The sequence below is a fragment of the Rhinoraja longicauda genome, chromosome 7 (genome assembly GCF_053455715.1).
Source record: "Rhinoraja longicauda isolate Sanriku21f chromosome 7, sRhiLon1.1, whole genome shotgun sequence".
In the NCBI taxonomy this organism is placed as follows: domain Eukaryota; kingdom Metazoa; phylum Chordata; class Chondrichthyes; order Rajiformes; family Arhynchobatidae; genus Rhinoraja; species Rhinoraja longicauda.
The window spans coordinates 67,337,893-67,354,734 of record NC_135959.1 but is presented as its reverse complement, the minus strand read 5'-3'; the positions used below and the strand labels follow the sequence as shown (position 1 = coordinate 67,354,734).

The 16,842-nt window shown below is 42.6% G+C and overlaps 2 protein-coding genes across 5 annotated transcripts in view; one reads left to right on the top strand and one right to left on the bottom strand.

Moving 5' to 3' along the window:
* Positions 1-16,842, bottom strand: part of poglut2 (protein O-glucosyltransferase 2) — a 47,072-nt gene that overhangs the window by 13,161 nt on the left and 17,069 nt on the right. For all 4 annotated transcript variants that reach the window (XR_013547491.1, XM_078402773.1, XM_078402774.1 and 1 more), the window contains 3 exons: positions 14,809-14,886; positions 8,899-9,071; positions 542-779 (listed from right to left, as the gene is read on the bottom strand). Coding sequence is in view for 3 of the 4 variants with exons in the window: in XM_078402773.1 (XP_078258899.1) it covers positions 542-779; positions 8,899-9,071; positions 14,809-14,886 (489 nt within the window). In the remaining variant the exon portion in view is untranslated. The remainder of the gene's footprint in view (positions 1-541; positions 780-8,898; positions 9,072-14,808; positions 14,887-16,842) is intronic.
* LOC144595351 (basic immunoglobulin-like variable motif-containing protein) overlaps positions 11,560-16,842 on the top strand; it is a 51,747-nt gene continuing 46,464 nt past the window's right edge. Inside the window, exon 1 of the mRNA XM_078402771.1 lies at positions 11,560-11,628. The gene's annotated coding sequence lies outside the window, so the exon portion shown is untranslated. The remainder of the gene's footprint in view (positions 11,629-16,842) is intronic.

The following is a 16,842-nucleotide window of genomic DNA, read 5'->3' as shown; positions in this document are numbered from 1 at the left end:
TACCCTGGGAAAAAGACTATGACCATCCATCCTACAATTTTATATAACTCTATAAGGTCACTCCTCAGCCCCCTAAGCTCCAGGAAAAAGTCCCAGCCGATCCAGCCTCTCTTTATAACTCAAGCCCTCCAGACACAGTAACATTCTTGTGAATTTTTTATACACACTTTCCAGTTTAATGACAGCCGTCCCATATCTGGGCAACCAGAATAAGGCATAAAACTCAAAATATGTTCAAATCAATGACTTGTACAGTACCAACATGGCATACTAACTCCTGTACTCAATGCCCGATAAATTAAAGCAAGCATGACAAATGCCTTCTTCACCACTCTGTCTACCTGTTTCGCAACTTTAAGGCAATTGTGAACATGTACTCCAAAGACTCACAGAACTACATCAATCTGCAATTTACTCTGCAAGTCTTGACCTGATTAAACTTAACAAAATGCAATGGCATTGCAAGCAAAATAATTTCAACATGTATGACAGTACATTTTAGTATTAAACTGGGTAACTTGTTGAAAGAACAGCCACATACCTGGAAAAAGTCAAAAAATGACACGTGCTTTACAATTGGACCATAAAGACTCTCATTATGAGGAAAAAAGAAAAAGTTTGTGAATGCGGCATCAATAAAATCAGGGTGCTTGATACCGAGTTTTACAAGTTCTAAGCGCTCTCTTCGGCTGTCTCGTCCTCGCCAAAACGCAGTATCATTTTTGTTTTCCCAACAAGGGCCTGTATTGGCCTGAACTGATGTCATATCCAGACTTACTCTAAGGAAATCAAGCAATAGGAATTAAAAATATATATAATAAACATATACTTTAATACAATGGAGGGAGACAATAAAATTAATGCATTAAAAATAAATTTACGATACAAGGAGGAATAGAGATATTGTGATGCACAAGAGGACAAAACAAGCATAAGGCCCCATACATCAGTGAAATAAATTGAAGATTTTCCTTTCCTTCACTCCATATTTTACCCAATATGAATATTGTTATTCAAAGATAACCAGAACGGTACTCCAGTAAGAAGTCATTATAACATATTCAATATAGTAATGTACAAAACTTACACAGCACAGCTTTCCTATGAGATCATTCCCCCTAATATGACCTTCAGTTGCCCTCAACAATTTGTCCCCCCCCCCAGGACAACTCAAGCCAAATCGAGTCACGTTTATTGTCCAAATACAGCGAAGCACAGGTACACTGAAGAACTTGCTTGCAGCAACATCAGAGGCTCAGACAAACACACAAAAAAGTACGACACATAAATTACACATTACATTTCTAAAAGTACAAAAATATAATTAACAATAAAACAAGTCCATGATAGAGCCAGAGATAAACCATGAAGTTCTGTTGGTGAGATGGGACTAGGGTTGTGCAAGTTGGTTCACGAAGCTGATAGTTGTACAAAAGTAGCTGCTCTGAGCCTGGTGTTGTGGGTATTCAGGCTTCTGCACCTCATGCCCAATGACAGCAGTGAGAAGAGAGTATGACCCAGATTGTGGGGATGCTTGATAATGGATGCCACCTTCTTGAAGTTGTGCCTCATGTAAATGTTTTCAATGGGGAGAGGGTTGTGCCCGTGAAGAACTGGGCAAAGTCTACTACTCTCTGCAGCCTCTTGCCTTCCTGTGCATTGGACTTGCCTTACTAGGTTATGACACAACCAGGTTGGATATTTTCTGGTGTACTTCTGCAGAGGTTTGTTGGAGAATTCTGAGACATAAGAAATCTCTTTATATCTAGATGAAAGTAGTGGCACTGGCTCACCTTTTTTGTGAATCCATCTGTGTGCTGGGCTCAGGATAGGTCAACAAGGATGTTATCACCCAGGAATTTGAAGCTGGTAACTCCCACACATTCAATAATCCATTGTCCAACCACCAGCCATCTCTGCTCCCAAATTTTGCAATCAATCAGCAGCCCTACCAATGACCAATCCTTTGTCACAAATCCAATTTATTGATTAGTTGTGCCCCTCTCACTTTCCCCATTCATCCCTCCCAAATCCATTAAACCACTAATTTCTTAATAAATCTCCCAACTACTGAATTCTTATCTCTGGCAACTGTGTTTCTTATGATTTATAATTCACCTCCCTTCTATTTCCCACTTCATTTCCTTGTGGAGGAAAGGTCATTGATTGTGCAGGGGCATCTCAACAGCACCGCACATCTTGAATGAAACATTTGTAGGCCTGCTCAAACTACACTATGAACACATCTTAATGTATGCCTTTCAATTTCTACACTTTTTAGCCTCGCATTTTCTTCTAAGAGAATTTTATCTATTTCACGAACACGTTTAGTTTAGCTTGGACATACTGCATGGAAATAGGCCCTTTGGCCCACCGAATCCACACAAACCAGTGATCATCCATACACTATGGTCTGAAGAAGGGTCTCGACCCGAAACGTCACCCATTCCTTCTCTCCCGAGATGCTGCCTGACCTGCTGAGTTACTCCAGCATTTTGTGAATAAATCATCCATACACTAGTTCTATCCTACACACACACACACACACGAGAGACAATTTTATAGAATTAACCTACAAACCTGCACGTCCATGCAATGTGGGAGGAAACTGGGGCACCCGAAGAAAACCCATGCGATCACAGGGAGAACGTGCAAACTGCATACAGGCAGCACCCATAGTCAGGATCAAATGTGGGTGTCTGATGCTGTAAGGCAGCAACTTTACCACTGCGCCACTGTGCTGCCCTGTTATTACAAGAAAGCTGTCGTCTGGAGCGACTAGGTTTGTATACACTGGAATTTGGAAGGATGAGAGGGGATCTTATCGAAACGTATAAAATTATTAAGGGGTTGGACACGTTAGAGGCAGGAAACATGTTCCCAATGTTGGGGGAGTCCAGAACCAGGGGCCACAGTTTAAGAATAAGGGGTAGGCCATTTAGAACAGAGATGAGGAAAAACTTTTTTAGTCAGAGAGTTGTGAATCTGTGGAATTCTCTGCCTCAGAGGGCAGTGGAGGCCAATTCTCTGAATACATTCAAGAGAGAGCTAGATAGAGCTCTTAAGGATAGTGGAGTCAGGGGGTATGTGGAGAAGGCAGGAATGGGGTACTGATTGAGAATGATCAGCCATGATCACATTGAATGGCGGTGCTGGCTCGAAGGGCCGAATGGCCTTCTCCTGCACCTATTTTCTATTGTCTATTGTCTATTGATTTCTGAACAATATATATTTTCCCCTCCACAAATACCTTTCTTCAATCACATTCATCATAGAACTTCTCACGTGACTTTGCTGTGTAACTGCTGGAGATGCAACATTTCCCCTCTCCTCCTTCCCCACTACTTTGCAGTTCCTACTGAGTCAACATGTATTTGTATTTCTTTCGGTGACTGTACTGCTTGCGCTGTTCACATCTCCCCTTGCCACGGGTCAAATGCAGGATCGATACTCACATTCCTGCGCACCTCTGTTCAGACTGCAATATTAACAGCATCCAAATTATTTTTACTTGCACCCCCTCTCCCTCTTAGAACTCTCTGTCCTCAGCCCCTGTACGATTCCTATGAAGCTGAACATTAACTCAAGAACAACATTTAATGTATTAAATGGATACTGGTAAGCTTCCAGACTCAACTTCTCTGAATTATTTGAATGGCATACTGTTATCATTTATGGTTCACTTAAATTCACCTGTTGTTTCATTACTTACCCCATCCCCTTTGCTTCACACCAACATCACCTTTGTACATTAATCATTGACATCCATATATTAAACATTCCCTTTGGTTCTTACTTACTACCCCACCTCATCGGCACATTCTGTTCCTGTCACTGAACAAAAAACCAGAAGATGTTAACACTATTTTCCTTTTCATTGACATTCTCTGGCTGTACTGCTGAGTATATTTTTCATTCTCGTCTTTTATTTCAAAATCCTAGCAATTGCAGTATGTTACCTTTGTTATTTTTTTTATTTAGTAGTGATTTTTACCGTTGCACAAGGAAATATGACTAAAACACAATAAATATATACAAGTACAATAACGAGCCATTCCCCCAGTTAGAGCCTTTATGGTTGACATACTGGATGGCAGAGTGATGTACCAATCACCGTCAGGTCTGAACTTCTACCATCTGTAAGGTAAATGGTGATAAAATCCCTTGGCAACAGGGCTGCCCAAACAAATTAAATCAAACTGCATTGCCAAGTAAAAGCTATGAAGATAATGATGCAAGATTCTGAAATACCTTGTTGCTTAATCAAAATACAGGGATTAATGTTCAAATGTGACTAGTTTTATGCACACATATCGTGATTAACCATTTACATTTATGAGAAATGGAATTAATCAGCTGCTACAATTTTGCAATACAAATCAGGTCATGTTATTTATTCTTTCAATGCCAAAGAACAATAAAACATAGAATTTCAGTAACAGCATTTAAAAATTGCTAGAGAATGCTTTAATGATCTTAAGAATACTATGAAGTTTAAGAACTACCAGTTTCACTAATTATCTCTTAGTCTCGTAGCATTATATACTTTCCACAAATTTGCCATATACAGTGCCTAAATTGTGTTTTACATCACAAATTATCTAATTAATATAAATAGATGGGTTATACATGGGAGTATAATGTCAGATTTGGTCAGCACATTAGGTAAATTGGCTGGGTAACTGTAAAAATTGTCCCTAGTGTGTAAGATAGTGTTAATAGTGTTAGTGTGTGGGGATCGCTGGGCGGCGCGGACTTGGTGGGCCGAAAAGGCCTGTTTCCGCGCTGTATATATATATGATATGATGATATTATGGGAAAGGGGTGACTGCGAGTCAGTGTGGAGGAAATTCACCAGGTTGTTGCCATGCATTGGAGAGCATAAGTTAGCCAGTGCCCTCCATAATATTTAGGACAAAGGCCCATTATTTATTTATTTGCCTCTGTACTCCACAATTTGAGATTTGTAATAGAGAAAATCACATGTGGTTTAAAGTGCACATTGCCATATTTTAATAAAGGCCATTTTTATACATTTTGGTTCACCATGTAGAAATTACAGTAGTGTTTATACATAGTCCCCCCATTTCAGGGCACCATAATGGTTGGGACACAGCAATGTCAGGTAAATGAAAGTAGTCATGTTTAGTATTTTGTTGCATATCCTTTGCATGTAATGACTGCTTGAAGTCTGCGATTCATGGACATTACCAGTTGCTGGGTGTCTTCTCTGGTGATGCTCTGCCAGGCCTGTAGTGCAGCCATCTTTAGCATGCTTGTTTTGGGGGCTAGTCCCCTTCAGTTTTCTCTTCAGCATATAAAAGGCATGCTCAATTGGGTTCAGATCGTGTGATTGACTTGGCCACTCAAGAATTGACAATTTTTTAGCTTTGAAAAACTCATTTGTTGCTTTAGCAGTATGTCTGGGATCATTGTCTTGCTCCAGAATGAACAGCTGGCCAATGAGTTTTGAGGCATTTGTTTGAACTTGAGCAGATAGGATCAGTGTGGCAGTGCTAATTTTTTAAGGTGCCGGAGCTGTCAAACAGGGGCGTCATTTCAGGTTTTGCGTGGAGGGGGGGGGAAAGCTAAACTCCCAAGAGGGTCAAACAAGATTATAGCCTATCACTACATCCCAGTGTACAACTAGTACAATAAAACATGTAATACTTTAATAAAATGACAAAATATTGCACAGTTGCACTCACTAATTATCATAAAATATAATTATCAAGCAAGTTAGAAAAAGACGGTAATCATGTATTTTACCAATTTACAAGTAATTACCTACAAATGCCACCAATGAGAAGTTTCATAATAATTTCCACAAGGGGTCAGGCGTAATATGTGTTTGGGGGTATGAAGCAACTGTTGTCCTGGTGTCTTCTGCTGATTGGTACAGCAGCCATGATGTGACGTAGATGCAAAGCATTCATGGTGTAACATAATTTTCAAGAGCATCTTCACTAGCTTTATTTTCAACATGTAGAGCAATAGTGTGAGCTTTTGATAGTTTGTGATCAACCATTTGTTTTCTGAGACTTCAAACGTGTACTTCGATCGGCTCCATAATAGGATATTTGGTAAATTTGCCATTCATTTGACAGCCTCAAACCCTCAGAAGTGAAAAGTGTCAGATTGCTTATGTTTACAATACTTTACACCCAAGTTTATCATTCTTGAAGTCTAACCAGGGATAAGTTTCTTTTTCTACCACATTTCTTCGGTCCAAACACCTGAACAGGGATTCAAGCCTGACTTCGAAACATCATTCATTTCAGAACTACATTTGGACCCAGTTAGAAAATTTGAACCAGAAACAGGTGAAAAACAGCTTTTGTCACTTTTACTATTATCAGTCTCTTGTACGTTATTCTTGTTACACTCCTCAGCATGTTTACGAAAGAAAGTTAAGGTTGATTGCGTAGAAGCCATAGGGTTGTTAGTGAGAAAAATTAACTTTAGTATTAGAGAGTAATCTACGGAGTGGCAAGGACTACCACAGATGCAGCCTTACTAATGCGACTGAGTAAGAGCAGACAGACTAAGAGCAGACTAATACGACTGAGTAAGAGCTTAGCAGTGTTGCTAAACTGCAGTTATAAAAGTAACAGAATTTACCGAAATAAAGCAAATAGTTTTTTTGCATTTTAGCCACCTAAATTGGAACCAACTCAACCAAGTAATCAAGTATATCAAGTACGTCTAATGAACTTTTGCTAAAGCCACGAATATCCCAGAATATTAGTATCAAATGCGGTCCGTTGGCAACTCTGCCTCGTACCGGTTCTCTCGCGGAAATGTTTGGACAGGAAGTGTACCTGTCGATACTCACAATATCCTCACACGTGGTTAGTAGACCAATACAAATCCTGTTTAGTTTTTAGATATACAAGTTAAAGGTTGAATCTTTGCATAAATTATTATCTTATCTACCCCAACTTTCGCTTCCGTAAAATCCGTATGAAAGTTCAAATGATGTCAGGTGGTATTAAAATCGCATTGACAGAGGGCATGAAAATCACATAATGGGTCTGAAACGCTAAACGTTTCTCTTATCCTAATATTGGGTGTTTCCAGCATTTTTCACATTTTTATTTCATATTTCCAGCATCTTAGCTTTTAATGCATTTCAATCTCAAATTTGAATCAGTGTACAAAAAATGACAAAGTTACAAAGCACGGCGGCTCCTCCTTTTGTCCCCCTCCCCCCCCCCCTCCCCCCAACAACGATCCCCCCAAGCCGGGTCCTCCATTGTTCTTCCCATCCCTCCCCTCACTGCGGTACTCCAAGCTCTCACCGACCGTCGACCGCGGGTTGACCCGCGAGGCATTGCCGCCGCCACGGCCCCATCGTCGCGAGGCTTCACCGCTGCCACCACCGAGGCCTCACCGCTGTCGACGCCTCACTTCATGCCTCTGTGGTGCCGACCCGGGCCCCATCCGCAGGTTCTGTCGGCCGACTCGGGCTTCTACCCGCGAGGCCCTGGCCAGGCCCCGATCCGGGCTTCGAAGTGGCGATCCGGGAGGCATCGAGACCGCGGCTTGGCAATAAAGACCTCCGATTGCGCTCCCAGTTCACAGCCGCGGCCCGTCGGGAAGATATGTGCCAGAAGACACAGAATGTTGGAGTAACTCAGCGGGATCTCTGGAGCGAAGGAATGGGTGATGTTTCGGATCGAGACCCTTCTTCAGACTAGAGGTGCCGGAGCGGCGCTCCGGTGAGCTCAGGCAGCATTGCACCACTGGATAGGATGTGTCTATACACTTCAGAATTCATTAAGCTACTACCATCAGCAGTTGTATCATCGATGAAGATAAGTGAGCCAGTACCTTCAGCAGCCATACATGCCCAGCTATAACACCCCCACCACCATGTTTCACAGAAGAGGTGGTATGCTTTGGATCTTGGGCAGTTCCTTCCCTTCTCCATACTTTGCTCTTGCCATCACTCTGACATAAGTTAATCCTTGTCTCATCTGTCCACAAGACCTTTTTTCCAGAACTGTGGTTGCTCTTTTAAGTACTTCTTGGCAAACTGTGACCTGGCCATCCTATTTTTGCGGCCAACCAGTGGTTTGCATCTTGCAGTGTAGCCTCTGTATTTCTGTTCATGAAGTTCTGCGGACAGTGGTCATTAACAAATCCACACCCGACTCCTGAAGAATGTTTCTGATCTGTCAGACAGATGTTTGGGGATTTTTCTTTATTATAAAGAGAATTCTTCTGTCATCAGCTGTGGAGGTCTTCCTGGGCCTGCCAGTCCATTTGCGATTAGTAAGCTCACCAGTGCGCTCTTTCTTCTTAATGATGTTCCAAACACTTGATTTTGGCAAGCCTTTGGTTTGGCTGATGTCTCTAACAGTTTTATTCTTGTTTCTCAGTCTCATAATGGCTTCTTTGACTTTCATTGGCACAACTCTGGTCCACATGTTGATAAACAGCAATAAAAGTTTCCAAAGGTGATGGAAAGACTGGAGGAAAGACAAAATCCTCATATATCCATTTTCTGTACACTTGCTGCCTGACCCGCTGAATTATGCTGCATTATTTACTCCAGTACTTTTTTTAAAATAGAGAATTTGTGTGTAATTTATGTACGATTTATATTTTTGTATGTTGAGTCCATGTGCCTGTGACGCTGCTGCAAGCAAAATTTTCATTGTACCTCTCTGTACTTGTGCAAATGACAATAAACTCAACTTGACTTGAATCACTTGGGTGTACAGGCAACAGAGAAATGCTGCCGAATATGTTTTTTCCTCACATCTTTATTATTGGATATTGTAATTTATTTACACATTTATCAATTAAAATCGTGATAGCTCCAGCAAGATGCACCACTGGGATAAAGTAATTTTAAGAAATACAATAATTAAAAATTAAATGATGTCTTACCGTCCCATAGTTTCCAGAACTGAATCAGTAATGTCATATGTTGGCATGACAATATCTCTTGTATTTTCTGATCCACACCAAGAGAAAATAGGATGAAGCTTTTCAGTCACTTTTGCCTTTTCTAAAGGCCAGTCTCCAAGATTGACGAAGAATTCTACATCATGTAATATCACCTAAAAGCAAAATACATCAGCATGATCAAAATACATCAGCAAAATACACACTGCACTGAAGTCTTATTGACAAATCAGTATGTAGCAGTGATCTTTTGTATTAAGAGAAAGTCTAGTGTGTTTTTTAATTGTCATATGTACAGGCAAATGAACATTAAAATTCATATTTGCTGCAGCTGAACAGACCCCTTAATGCAATAATACACAAATAAATATATAATAATCAAGAATACAATGTTAATAATCAGGAATACCCAGTAATCATAATAGTGCAAAACTGAAGTCCACAGTGTACAAAGTCCAGGAGGGTTCATTGTGATGACATCAACATGCTGGACCCCGGACATCTGTTCAGAGATATGCATGTCCAGGAACTTGAAGATGTTGACTCTCTCCATCACCATCCCGCCATTAAGACAGGTTCATGGACCCCTGGCTTTCCCTACCTGAAGTCAACACTCTGCTCCTTGGTCTTGCCAATGTTGAAGCAGGACTTTTATTCTGGCTCCATTCAGTCAGATTATCAAACTTCCTCTAATACTCTGACTCATTCGTCTAACAACAGTGGTATCATTGGTAAATTTTAAGAAGGCTTTGGAAGCTGGCTGACTACATAATTATGGGTATAGAGAGAGTAGTGCAGGACCCTCTCATAACCTTGCGATGCCTACATAGAAACATAGAAAACAGGTGCAGGAGTAGGTCATTCAGCCCTTCGAGCCAGCACCGCCATTCAATATGATCATGGCTGATCATTCAAAATCAGTACCCCATTCCCGTTTTTTCCCCATATCCCTTGATTCCATTCACCCTAAGAGCTAAATCTAACCCTCTCTTGAAAACATCCAGTAAATTGGCCTCCACTACTTTCTGTGGCAGACAAATCCACAGATTCACAACTCTCTGGGTGAAAAAGTATTTCCTCATCTCAGTCCTAAATGACCTCCCCCTTATTCTTCTACTGTGGCCCCTGGTTCTGGAGAGGGGGGGAGGGTGGGGGGAGGGTGGGGAGATGGGGGGAGGGAGGGGAGAGGGGGGGGAGAGGGGGGAGGGAGGGGAGAGGGAGGGGAGAGGGAGGGGAGGGAGGGGAGAGGGGGAGGGAGGGGAGAGGGGGAGGGAGGGGAGAGGGGGGAGGGAGGGGAGAGGGGGGAGGGAGGGGAGAGGGGGGAGGGAGGGGAGAAGGGGGAGGGAGGTGAGAGGGGGGAGGGAGGTGAAGCGGGGAGGGGGGTCGGGCGCTGCGCGAATGCGGGAGGGGTTTGGGCCCAGCGGGTCTGCTTGGTCTAATTAATCTGACCTTTAACTGCTCAGCGGTGGCTCCGGGGCTGAGCGGTGAAGGTGACGCCCGTGGCTGAGAGCGGCGGCAGTAGCGGCCGTGATGGCTGAGTGGGAAGAAGCAGCGGCGGCTCCGGGGCTGAGCGGTGAAGGAGAAGCCCGGGGTTTAGAACGGCAGCGGCGGCGGTGATGGCGGGGCGAGGGCTCCGGGGCTCAGCGAGGCGACAGCGATTGAGACGGGGATTCGGGCGGCGGCAGCGGTGATGGCAGGGCGGAGCGGCGGCCATGATGGAGACGCCCGGGGTTTGGAGCGGCGGTGGTGACGCTCCCCCCACTTGGGCCGCGGAACCAAACGGGCGTCTGGCGGAAAGTGGGATGATGAAAATGACGACCTTCCCCACCCAACTGCGCACGAGCAGTCACCCGGCAGCCATCTTACGTAAGTGTAGGCGCTGGTCTGGCGGCCATCTTAGATGAGGACCAGCCCCAACTGCGCATGCGCTGGTTTTTAAAACCATTAAAATGTGAATACATTTAAAAATATAACACCAATTTCAATTAAAGCGATGATGGTGAATAAGGTGGGCCTAAAAATGTCGTGCTATCTGGTACAGTTTGTGCCTGAAGTTCAGTCACAAACAAACGAGAGTTTTAATATATCGATAGATGAATGATCTCTTGCTATCCACTTTGCTGCTGTAACACTGTAAATTTCCCCGGTGTGGGACGAATAAAGGAATATATTCAGCTTCCTTCCATCGACAAGTTCATCTAAAACCTTGTTTGCTAGTTTGCAGCAATTTTCACTCATTCATCTTCTCTACCCATCCACATCCATTACCTGACAACAAGACTTTGTTCCCAATGCCTCAACCTTAAAATTCTTCTTCTTTGTGCTCCTTATTTATTCCCTACTCCGCTCTCCTTTCCTCCGTCAGCTATTTCATCGCTTTCAGTCTCCACTTTTGTTTGATTACTTTCATGAAGCATCTTAAGATACATTAAATGCGGGATATAAAACGCAAATTGCAGTGTCTTAATACCTAATGGAATTATAACAAGAGAAACAGAAATACTAAACCAGAAGGCCCATCATATTGTATTTTGCGATGGCAATCTATCCAAGTAATGTGACCATCTTAATTTCTCAGAAGACAGACACAAAAAGCTGGCGTAACTCAGCGGGCCAGGCAGCATCTCTGGAGCAGAGGAATAGGTGACGTTTTGGGTCAAGACCATTCTTCAGACTGAGAGTCGGTGAAAGGGAAACGAGAGACATGAAAAGGTACAGAGAAGAGTTACTGCAGTTTTTTGTGTCTATCTTCACGGTAAACCAGCATGTGAAGTTCCTTCCTACACATTAATTTCTCCGAAGGCGAGTGAAGTTGCACTATGAATTTGCATTACAGTACCTAATGCTGTACAGCAACAGTGACCTCTTCTGACCATAACTGGATATTCAGCTTTTACACAGATATACAGTACATATTATATTTATTTTATTTCGTATTTCAGATACAGCGCGGAAACAGGCCTTTTCGGCCCACCAAGTCCGCGCCGCCCAGCGATCCCCGCACATTAACACTATCCTACACACACTAGGGACAATTTTTACATTTACCCAGTCAATTAACCTACATACCTGTACGTCTTTGGAGTGTGGGAGGAAACCGAAGATCTCGGAGAAAACCCACGCAGGTCACGGGGAGAACGTACAAACTCCGTACAGACGGCGCCCGTAGTCAGGATCGAACATGAGCCTCCGGCGCTGCATTCGCTGTAAAGCAGCAACTCTACCGTTGCGCCACCGTGCCGCCCTCAATTTATTCTCAGGAAAGATTTTGTGAGGCAAGGTTTAACACAATTTCTTCAGGTGCTTGATGCAAATCCATTTTCATTAATGAATCTATTTCGTTCATTTTGTGCAAATTATCTTTCCATAATAATAAAATGTAAAAAGAATACATCGAATGCTTTCACATCGCTGGGTTCTCTGACTGGACTGAAATTGATTTCTTCCTATTATAGAGTCAGTCATACAGCATGGAAACAGGCCCTTTGGAGCAACTGGCCCATGCTGACCAAGATGCTCCATCTAAACGTCCCACCTAGCCTCATTTGGTCCAATATCCCTCTCAACCTAAACCTATTATCTCTATCCTTTCTGATTATTTTATGGCTCTACAAAAAAAAGCTTTTCAATGTTATAAAATGCATGCCTGTATCCTTCCAGTTTTTAAGTTTCCTGTTGTTCATACCAAAAGAAGACCAGTTAAACTTTGTTCTATATTGAGCTAAAGACCACCCAATAAATTGAATATTAGTTATTAATTTACTAAATGCTCAAGATTCACCATATGTCAATAAACAACATAATTAAATACCGATGGATAGATTTTATGTTGTCCTAAATCCTTTAAAACCAAAACTCCATTAGTATAATTGTTGAATGTGATGCACAGGAGGAAAAGTAGGAATGGAGGAGAGAGAATGGACACATGGGTGGTTGGAAATCCAAGGAAAGAGCAAAGCCATGCTTTGGAAGGATAAGGAGGACGTCATTTAGAAGGATGAGCAGGGACCTCATTTAGAAGGATGAGCAGGGACCTCATTGAGAAAGAACAGTGAAAGGCCTGGATAGTGGATGTTGAGAGGATGTTTCCACTAGTGGGAGAGTCTAGAAACCCTAGGAAATACCCGCTATTCCTTCAGAATAAAAGGACAAACTTTAGAGAGGAGATGAAGAATATCTTTAGTTAGAGGGTGATGAATCTGTGAAATTCATTGCCACAGACAGTTGTGGAGGTCAAGACATTGGGTATTTTTAAGGCGGAGATTGACAGAAACTTGATTAGTAAGGATGTCAAGGGTTATGGGGAGAAGGTCTAATTCTGCTCTTACGACTTATGAACTTAAGAACTATTGTCTCAATCATTCTGCAGCCAAATTGTTCTCAATTGGGTATGACCACAGATAGGAACAGAAATATCTCAAGTCCAATTTGAGATACCAAGATAATATTAGTATCCATGCAAGCATGAGGAAAAAACAACTGTTAACACTGAACACAACTGATTAACATCATTGCTGGAGTAACTCAGCAGGTCAGCCAGCATCTCTGGAGAGAAGGAATGGGTGACGTTTCGGGTCGAGACCCTTCTTCAGATCCAGTCTGAAGAAGGGTTTCGACCCGAAACGTCACCCATTCCTTCTCTCCAGAGATCAGAATCAGGAATCAGAATTCCTTTATTGTCATCCAAAAAAAACAAGTCTTTTGGACGAGATTTCGTCATCCACAGTCCAACAATAAGAGCAATAAAATAAGCAATTACACACACAATCACAAACCAACATAAAACAAAAAAAAGAAACATCCATCACAGTCTCCTCCAGTCACCTCCTCACTGTGATGGAAGGCCAGAATGTCTTTTCTCTTCCCCTGCCTGACCTGCTGAGTTACTCCAGCATTTTGTGATACCTTCGATTTGTACCAGCATCTGTAGTTATTTTCCCACACTGATTAACATCATTAATTAACATACTGAATAATTCATTTCCAAGTAAAATAAAAATGAAATCCACATTCTATACTTTACCAAGGACAATAGAAATCTGGCCAAAAGATAGGTTATGCGGTTATAGAATGCCTTTCACATCCCAAGACATTGGAAGTACTTCACATTTGGAGTATTGTGAGCAATTTTGGGGCCCAAGTCTGAGGATAGGTGTGCTGGCGTTGGAGAGGGTCCAGAGAAGGTTTACGAGAATGATCCTGGGGGTGGTAGGGTTAACGTATGATGAGTGTTTGACGACACTGCTCCTGTACTCGCTGGAGTTTAGAAGGATGAGAGGGGACCCAACTTAGCGAATTGTAAAAGGGCTGGATAGAGTGGATGTGAAAAGGATGCTTCACTAGTGGAGAGTCTAGGACCAGAGGGCACAACCTCAAGAATAAAATGACATACCTTTAGAAAGGAGGAGGAATTTCTTTAATCAGATAGTGGTAAATCTGTGGAATTCATTGCCATAGACAGCTGTGAGTGGGGTTGAGAGGGAAAGATAGATAAGCAATGATTGAATGGTGGAGTGGACTCAATGAGCCAAATTGTCTAATTCTGATCATTTGCCTTATGAACTTATTGATGTAGGAAGCACAATATTTCATAGCAGGATGAGGACCGAAGGATAAGTATGATTAGGACATCCATAGAATCCCCAATTCTTCTTCTAACAGTTCCATGCATTTTAATGTCACCATGCAAGTGTTTAGTGTTTTACCTGTAGGATGTCATACCTGGCATTGCAGCAGTCCTTTACAACTTTATTAGTGTTTCTGGAGTAAGACTTAAACCTACAACTTTCTGACACAGAGGCAACTGTGCAACAACAGAACACTACATTCAAATTGTAATATTGTTTAAGAATGTATTATTTGTAAAACTTAAACACAAGCAAGACTACTTACCTTCCGAGTCAGAGACAACAAAATGGAATCCATGAAAATCCGAAAGCCAACATGTTCTCCAAATGTTTTTACATAAACCTAAAATGTGTTATAAAAGCCTGATTAGCATGAAAATTAAATGTCATTAAATTTAACTTATATTACAAACTTTGAAATGTGCTAGATGATAATGACCATCATTGCTCGCATGCCTGTAGAATATTCAGCTTCCTGCATTTACATTCCTTTCCTTTAATGTTGATTAAAGCACTTTCAGTTACCCTGTGTACTTAAAACTCTCCATCCCATAAGAGCTCTTACAACAGTAATCTTTTCGATCTAGTTTTTAAATCACTGTAGAAACTGTAGATCCCAATTAAACAAACATAAAGTGCACTCCTCCCCATATTGGTGTTTCCCTACATACACCACTATATGTTTGTTTAATTGTGATCTACAGTTTCTCAAAACTATTGTCCATGAAGGGGGCATTTGTTCTACTTCCAAATGCTGTTAAATTACTTTGAACTAGCTCACATGCTTTAAGTACTGAGTACGTTGTAATTTTTTTAATGAAGTAATTAGTGCAACCTGTAACTTTATGATAAGTATTTAATTAGTTAATATTCATTTGCATCTGTTCTATTAATTTGTCTTCTTTTCTTTTGCTTACTTTTGCTCATGGAATAAATGAGCAATGCCAAATTTTGTTGCAACCTGGCCACTTTTTAAAATTATATCAATAGACAATAGACAATAGGTGCAGGAGTAGGCCATTCAGCCCTTCGAGCCAGCACCGCCATTCAATGCGATCATGGCTGATCACTCTCAATCAGTACCCCGTTCCTGCCTTCTCCCCATACCCCCTCACTCCGTTATCCTTAAGAGCTCTATCCAGCTCTCTCTTGAAAGCATCCAACGAACTGGCCTCCACTGCCTTCTGAGGCAGAGAATTCCACACCTTCACCACTCTCTGACTGAAAAAGTTCTTCCTCATCTCCGTTCTAAATGGCCTACCCCTTATTCTTAAACTGTGGCCCCTTGTTCTGGACTCCCCCAACATTGGGAACATGTTTCCTGCCTCTAATGTGTCCAATCCCCTAATTATCTTATATGTTTCAATAAGATCCCCCCTCATCCTTCTAAATTCCAGTGTATACAAGCCTAATTGCTCCAGCCTTTCAACATACGACAGTCCCGCCATTCCGGGAATTAACCTAGTGAACCTACGCTGCACGCCCTCAATAGCAAGAACATCCTTCCTCAAATTTGGAGACCAAAACTGCACACAGTACTCCAGGTGCGGTCTCACCAGGGCCCGGTACAACTGTAGAAGGACCTCTTTGCTCCTATTATCCACCAACATTTCCGTCACCTACAACAGGACCCCACCACTGGCCATATCTTCCCATCCCTTCCCCTCTCTGCATTCCGCAGAGACCGTTCCCTCCGCAACTCCCTGGTCCACTCGTCCCTTCCTACCCAAACCACCCTAACCCCGGGCACTTTCCCTTGCAACCGCACGAGATGCAACACCTGTCCCTTTACCTCCCCCCTCAACTCCATCAAAGGACCCAAACATTCTTTCCAGGTGAGACAGAGGTTCACCTGCACCTCCTCCAACCTCATCTATTGCATCCGCTGCTCTAGATGTCAACTCATCTATATCGGCGAAACCAAGCGCAGGCTCGGCGATCGCTTCGCTGAACACCTGCGCTCGGTCCGCATTAACGCCACTGATCTCCCGGTGGCCCAGCACTTCAACTCCCCCTCCCATTCCCAGTCTGACCTCTCTGTCATGGGCCTCCTCCAGTGCCATAGTGAGGCCCGCCGGAAATTGGAGGAGCAGCACCTCATATTTCGCCTGGGCAGTTTGCGGCCCGGTGGTATGAACGTTGACTTCTCCAACTTCAGATAGCTCCTCTGTCCCTCCCTTCCCCTCCTCCTTCCCAGATCTCCCTCTATCTTCCTGTCTCCACCTATATCCTTCCTTTGTCCCACCCCCGACATCAGTCTGAAGAAGGGTCTCGACCCGAAACGTCACCCATTCCTTCT